Source organism: Leptodactylus fuscus, chromosome 5, assembly GCF_031893055.1.
Source record: "Leptodactylus fuscus isolate aLepFus1 chromosome 5, aLepFus1.hap2, whole genome shotgun sequence".
Classification (NCBI taxonomy): Eukaryota; Metazoa; Chordata; class Amphibia; order Anura; family Leptodactylidae; genus Leptodactylus; species Leptodactylus fuscus.
The window spans coordinates 58,738,513-58,746,002 of NC_134269.1; the positions used below are offsets into that span (position 1 = coordinate 58,738,513).

Below are 7,490 nucleotides of genomic sequence, written 5' to 3' on the forward strand. Positions count from 1 at the left end.
CTTGGGTTGTACAAGTGATTACACAAAATGGTACAATATCTGGCACAAAGACATTAGTAGCTGGTCATACAAATTACAGGAAGGGGGTGGTTGTCTTGTTTTTACATTACATCCTACAGATGCTCAGATTGATGTCTGGGAAATTGGGAGGCGAAGTTAAAGGGGTTTTCTGACTGACAGTTCATCAGTATGTGATCTGTAGGGTTCCAACGTTGACCCGGACATATGAGGTCTTCCAGAAACTACTGTAGTGTATGGGGAGCAGAAGCACTAATAGGTGCAATGTTTCAGCTTCTTTCACTGTACAGCTGGGGCAGTGCCACTCTACTTCTTTTACTTCTATAGGACCAGATTGCTTCAGTGCCCTGTCCAGTGCACTATCTTCTGGCAACCAATGCAGCTGGAGCAACTGATATGTACAGAATCTGGGTGTCCGAATCTTACAGATCAAAAACTGATGGCCTACCCTGTGCATCTTGGGCTAGAAAACCCCTGTAACACCTTGAACTCTTTGTCATCCTTATCCAACCATTCCTGAACAGTTATTGCAGAGGGAAAGGTTTTATTCCTGTAGAAGAGTCTACTGTTATTAGAGAATATGGTTATCATGAAGGGCTGTAGTTGGTCCTCCGCAATGTTTAGGGAGGTCTACACTATTGCCAGGACTACTACTTCTTCTTCTTCTTCTTTAGACCACTTTGATATGAACTAACCTCTTCACACCAGAAATATCCCACACGACCTAACATTTTGAAGATGCTCTGACTTCCTTGTGAAAGTTGCTCAGATCCTTACACTTGCCCAGTTATCTGCTTCTTGTACCTCATATGCAAAACTCTTTGTGTACTTATCTAGTAGATCCCAACGTAGTTTTAATGTTATGGCTGTTCAGTGTATATTGGCATGTCAGAAATTGTCATTTACTGCTCTAAATATATTGGGAAATAAGTCGCTCCTCTTAATGCTGACTATCCACTTTCATGTAGGGACTTTTTGTCGCTTCTGGTAAATCGGGCAGTGTATGAGCAAAAAGCCCATTTTTTTCCATCCTATTTTGAGAAAAATAAGAGCAGCAGAAACATTGTAAATGACGCTTAACCACCAATTTTTCTTCTTCTTGCAACCTATAGTTGCTATGTGTTGATGCTATATTTTTACCTCGCAGTGCGATTTCTACACCTGTTGATTGTTTCTCCTAAAAACTCATTACTATCTTTTCCTCCGGAGCTGACTCTGCTCAAAGCTTTTAGAACACAATAGATGTACTTGCCGTAATGTATGTGCCTACATTTTCATATTTGTTCAAGTCGCTTGCCACTTTCAATGTGCTTTGTGATTTGAGAATTTTTTGTTTCCAATTCCAAGCTTTTCTTCACTTCTTCTATACTAGATATGTGTATAGTCATTTCTCATTAGCTTATTAACGATGAACAATATAACTCAAATCAAGTCTGTGTGTATCCTAATGCAAGACATATCCTGTGCAACACTGAAATCTGTATCCCTTATGCCTTCATTCCTGTTTACATCCTCCTCCTTTCTATTTTGATCTAAAACTTCTGGTGGCCTGTTGGGATGATTTGTTGTTCTGTTGCATGCTTGTCTTCCTCATAAAAGAATCCACATGATGCTTAATTGTTGGATTCTCCTACTTTTAACCATTCCACCATATGCTATGCTCGGGAGCCTGTTAATCTTCGCCCACTATGCTGTTAAATGTCAGCTAGTTTCCCATTTTAGAAATGACATAACGGAACTTAAAATAGATTATTTGTGCACTTTTTGAAAAGTATTTTTGTGTTAATAATTTGTTTAGTATTTGATGCTTTGTTCCAAAACCCAGCCTTGTATTGCTTACATGTTAGATTGCTGCAAAAACCTCAGGAAATTCTTAACAAAAAACGTTTATGTTGTATAATATTGTATTGCTACAAACAGCAAAACAGGTTTGTAAACTGTACGGTTTCCCCAATTGGTGTAATGAGTGTTACCTTTTTCCAGGAAGCGTTACATGTATGTAAATTACTTCTCCCCCATAAAGCAAAAAAATGTGTTTCTGGTGACACCTACTTAATATCGATGCATCAGGCGAGGGACACATGGGTGAACTTGTAACGGGTTAATCGCAGGGCCGTGGGGTTGGACCCGAATTGGAAAGTCAGGGCAAGTTTTGGGTAGAGTCAGAGTCTGGAAGAAATGACCGACTCCTATTTCAAAATAAAATGCATTATTTTGAGTTCAACGATTATTGATGTTGTAAAATTTAGTTGCATTTGATATGTAGATGCATAGTTTGTTGCATTTTTACTTTTTTCTTTTATGTAGATTCTGAGCCCCACATAGAGCACACAATGTACATTTTCCCCCCTATCAGTATGTCTCTTTTGGAATATGGGATGGAAATCCATGCAAACACGGGGAGAACATACAAACTCCTTGCAGATGGTTTCTAGCCCATGGTGGGATTTGAACACCAGGACTCCAGCGCTGCAAGGCTGCAGTGCTAACCACTGAGCCACCATGTGGCCCACGTTGCATTTTTACTTTTACATGAAGTCAACCAGTAGATTTTTCATGTATTAAAGGATCTTTGTTAACCATTTATGACTGAGTTGGAGCAAGTATAAAGCTTTTGGGAAATGGGAATCAGACTACTGACTCTACAGTCCTGCTTAGTTGTGATGGTTAACCCCCCTGTCCCTCCACCCCCTTCTGATGAGCTGTTAGAAAAGGCCACAGCGTTAAAATGCTGCACACAATATCACACACATGGTATAGGGGCTGTGCTAGTGAGTGCAGTTTGGTCTCAGTCACTTGAATGGGACTGATCCGCTACTGTACTGTGTCCAATGGATGTGACATTTTCTGCACAGGGAAGAGGCTGCTGCACTCATGAGCACTGCAGCCCCTTCAAACAGCCGATTGGTTGGCGTCCTGGGCCAATCAAATATGTAGAGGAAATTCTTTTTCCACTGTAATATCCTCATTTGTAGAAATTAGGGGTAATATTTTGACGTAAATAAGTGTACTTCCTTGAAGGACCTTATCCTGTCTATTTATCCACAAATGCGGGCAAAAATAGGACATGCGTCATAATTTGCTGTCCTTATACCCGGCATGAACACACTACTGCAAAAAATGAGGCCTTAGAGAACTAACCTGAAACCTGACATAGTCCAGTCTGTTACTCATCTTGGATTCTGATACTTTTTATGCTTTATGGTTGAATATTCTTGTTTTTCTCCTAAGATTTGCAGTGTGTCTGCCGTCCTAAACTTCTATTTAGCCAATACATTGATGTTGTATACACAATCCGAGCCATCATGCTGGGGTTGAGTTTAGATAGCAGCTGGATCCAAGGTCGGTTATACTGACTCAAGAATGTAATGACCTGGTAATAGCGCAGTCCTGTTGTTTGGTAATTCTTGACTCTTCCATTTTTTTAAGTGCTGTAAAAGGTAAATGGGGGAGAAAAAGAGGAATTGTTATAGAAAAGAGAAGGAAGAAAATCTTGTCTACCGTGGATGATCGCTATTGGAAAATATTTAGCATTTGTGAAAATCCCTTTTGTTTATATTGTTCATCAGAAAATCTCCCAGTGTAAAGGGATTCTTAGGAACAACAAAAGCTATTAAATAAGAAGATGAAGTTGATCAGCATTGGTTTACCTGGTGTTGGAAGGCCAATCCTCCGACTTTTGACTCTTTCATAAATGTCTTACAGCCATGGTCAATCAGAAGCAGCAGAAATCCTCTAATTCATTAAAATTGAATTTCTATGATAGTAAATAAGTAACAAACTCTGAATCTACTTAATTAAACAGCATAAATTTTTTTGTAATATAATTATTAGAGATGAGCGAGTAGTGAAATATTCGAGATTCGATATTCATTTCGAGTAGAACCTCAATATTCAACTACTCGATCAAATATCAAATCCCATTACAGTCTATGGGAAAAAATGCTCATTTCAGGGGAAACCGCTATTCGACTAAAGGAGAGTCACCAAGTCCACGAGTAGCAGGAGGAGAGTGTTTAGGAGGAGCGCCGTGCAGTTAAAGCGTATGGACCCCATAGAGTATAACGGGTCCGTGTGCTTTAACTGCACCGCGCTTGCAGTTGTGCTGATATTCCGTTCGGGGTGGGGGGGCCTCCTGCGGACTCCTCCCGGACAGGAGGCAAGCTCTAATGTGAACTTACTCGTCCTGCAGAACCAGCATTGATTGGCCGAATGCTATACAGTGCCAAACATTCAGCCAATCAATGCTGGTTCTGCAGCAGGCTCTTCTTTGCTAGTTGGGAGAGCTGGCAGCGGTTATGCGGGAGCTAACGTTTTCTCATAGGAATGCATTGACCAGCATTGATTGGCTGAATGCTATACAGTGTACAGCATTCGGCCAATCAACGCTGGTTCTGCCAGAGGCTTGTCTTTGAGGAGGCGGAGTCTAAGATCGGACCACAATGAAGACTGCTTTGATCCGATCTTAGACTCCACCTCCTCACAGACGAGCCTCTGGCAGAACCAGCGTTGATTGGCTGAATGCTGTACACTGTATAGCATTCGGCCAATCAATGCTGGTCAATGCATTCGTATGAGAAAAAGTCAGCTCCCGCATAACTGAAAGCTGCCAGCTCTCCCGACTAGTAAAGACGAGCCTGCTGCAGAACCAGTGTTGATTGGCCGAATGCTATAGCATTCGGCCAATCAATGCTGTTTCTGAATAGAATCTTTACTGCAAATAGGATTAGTATTCGAACGAGTACGAGTATTTTGAATACCGTAGTATTCTATCAAATACCTTCTCGATCGAATACTACTAATTCATCTCTAATAATTATACATAATTAATCATTTTAATTTTGAAGCCGGAGTCGGTAACTTTCTTTTTTCAACTCTGAATTTGACGTCACCCAAAGTTGGTCCTAACTCCAACTCCACAACCCTGATCAATATTACTGTATAGATAACTGATGGATTGGTAGTATGATTGTATGGTCACCTATTGTTACAATAGCATTGGGAACACATTCTGTTTGCATGGGGGTTTGTACAAAGATTGTTAAGTCCACATAAAAGAGTTTGTGGGTACATTTATTTTGTGGCAATGATTGGGAACGGACATTGATCATCGCTCTTAAACAAGTCAATAGATTTAAGTCTGATGAGCCAGGTAACTTTTGGCCTATTTTTACTTGATCCGGACTACCATATTTGTAAAATGTAGTGGTCTTGGGCCGGATAAATTCTGTATTTCAGTCAGTAGAGTTTACAGCCAGCAATAAAATGATCTTTTATTGTAACAGTTGAGTAGCAGGGCTAGGTTTGCAGTTTGGGAGAGCACCATGTTTCACAGGGAGTTGTTGCAGTCCACAGACTGGCCCTACCAAGTTTTAGCAGCTTTGTTAATGAAATAATATTCTCTTTAAGGAACTGTCTGCCTTTGATAGTTTATTTTCTTTTCATCTTTTTGAACAAAATGCCTTCCTTTGTATCCCTGTTGCTTGGGGAATGTCATTGTTTGCCTTGCATCAACCACATTCTAAATAATTAACTCGCAATTTCTATTTACATCATTTATTACAATTCTTTTCCTTTTTGATCTATTTTTATGGCAGGTAAGAACATTTGATCTTCCAACATCTGGACATAAATAATTCCAGCGATGCCAAAAGTCTGAAGCCGAGTTTGGAAATTTTTGTCTTGGAAAAAAAGATGAGAAAATTTCTTCTCGCACCTTCATCTGCAAGGAAGTGACAAGAATAGATGAGTTTCTCCTTAAGCTAAAGCCCATGTTTATGTACCTGAAGGCTTCAGACAAAACGGGGAAGGAAGCGTGGACTACCTTCTAACTGGATCATTCCTATCTGTGTGTGGGGGGAGAATTGTCTATGATGATATATATTTTTATAATACAAACCAAAGACCTGCTGCCATTTCTTTAAGAAGACCTTACATAAATCCACATTTACTGGAAACATTCCACTGGTTAAACAAAATCCATGTCTTTTTAGGTAACACTTGAAAAAGGGGTATCCTCTTTTCTACCAGCCAAGTTAAAATTGGAGTTCCTTCCAAGTCATCTACAACCAGCTCTTGAGATCTACTACACAAGAAGAGATACTATGCAGAAGGTGCAATACTATTGAGTAATTCTAGGAAACAAGCAGACCGCCATGAACTGTATACACTCCAATTATATTTCCAGAAATGGACATAACCTTATACCACAGAGAACCGTCCTTTTCAATAGTATTGGCTACATTTCGTTGTGCCTTAGCCACATGTAGGTGCTCTGCCTAATCTAAAAGGGGCGATTGTGTGCTCTAAGATTTCGACTAATCTCTATGCACATAATTGCTCATAGCCTATTTTATGGGAACGTTCTGAAACGTTTTCTCGCGGTCCCATTAATTTTGAAATGTTGTGTTTAGTTTGGAACTATTGATACATTGCAAAACATTCAAGAATGAATGAAGAATGCGTATCAAGTGATCATCTCCAATATCCTGTTGTATTAGTGTTGCTGCCAGTGGTGGCCTTTTTGTTTTTATAGATTTTTTTTTTTATTGTAATCTATTTAGAACAGATAATTGGGGTAAAAATGATTAAAGGTGTTTTCCAGCTCAAGATAGAATAAAAAAAAAAAAAAAAAAAAAAGCAATACTCACTTCACCAATCCTGCAGCATCATGTTCTGATGCTTAACTGGACCCTGCTGGTCTCTACTCTGGGTTCCCCTTGACACTCAGGAAATGACACATCCAATGGCCGACCTGGAACTCATGGCATTTCTTGAGTATCAAGAGGGACCAAGAAGTAAGGGATTGTGATGTTGTTCTTCTTTCTTTTTCACTTTTTAACCCATTCTGAGCCATTTGTCAAAAAATAGTTACCTGCCGGAAAACCCCTTTAACCTATTGGGTGTGAGTGAAAATTTTGGTGGCCTTTTTGAGGATAGGTCACTATTGTGTTGATGGAATCATAATTCACTTTTTAATATATTTGAATATTTTCTATTCTAACTATATAGTATGTAATATATATATATCTGTTGTCTATCAATAAGAAACTAAACCATGGTTGACAAAGTCGATGTCCCAAGTGGTGAAGGAGTCCTGCATAGATGGAAATGCAGAAGCAGGAGAAGGTGGGAGAATTGACCACAGAACTTTATGTTTGTGTTGAGTTATATATGTGCAAAGCTGTGATTTAGGGTGTGCAAATGCTTTCCATATTAGCACCAGCAAATACAGATGTTACAATACTAGGTAAGGTTTTAATTCATATAAACCGTGATTCACGGGAAATAGATTTTACCATTCTAGGAAGCTGGGCTAGATTGTTCAGCTGAGCAGTTATTAAAAATTATGTCCAACTTCACAACCTTTTTTTTTTGCTCCTAATGAAAATGAAAGCAATTTGCAGATTAATTTTAGCCCCGTGCATGCTTGATCAGTGAGCTAGCCCTGTTTTTAATACACATGTTCGTGT

At 39.4% G+C, this 7,490-nt stretch overlaps 1 protein-coding gene across 1 annotated transcript in view; it reads left to right on the forward strand.

Annotated features, from left to right (window-relative positions):
* Window positions 1–6,381, forward strand: part of FAM174B (family with sequence similarity 174 member B) — a 49,089-nt gene extending 42,708 nt beyond the window's left edge. Inside the window, exon 3 of the mRNA XM_075273293.1 lies at window positions 5,616–6,381. Coding sequence (XP_075129394.1) covers window positions 5,616–5,619 — 4 coding nt within the window. The 3' untranslated portion in view covers window positions 5,620–6,381. The remainder of the gene's footprint in view (window positions 1–5,615) is intronic.
* The last annotated feature ends 1,109 nt before the right edge of the window (window positions 6,382–7,490 follow it).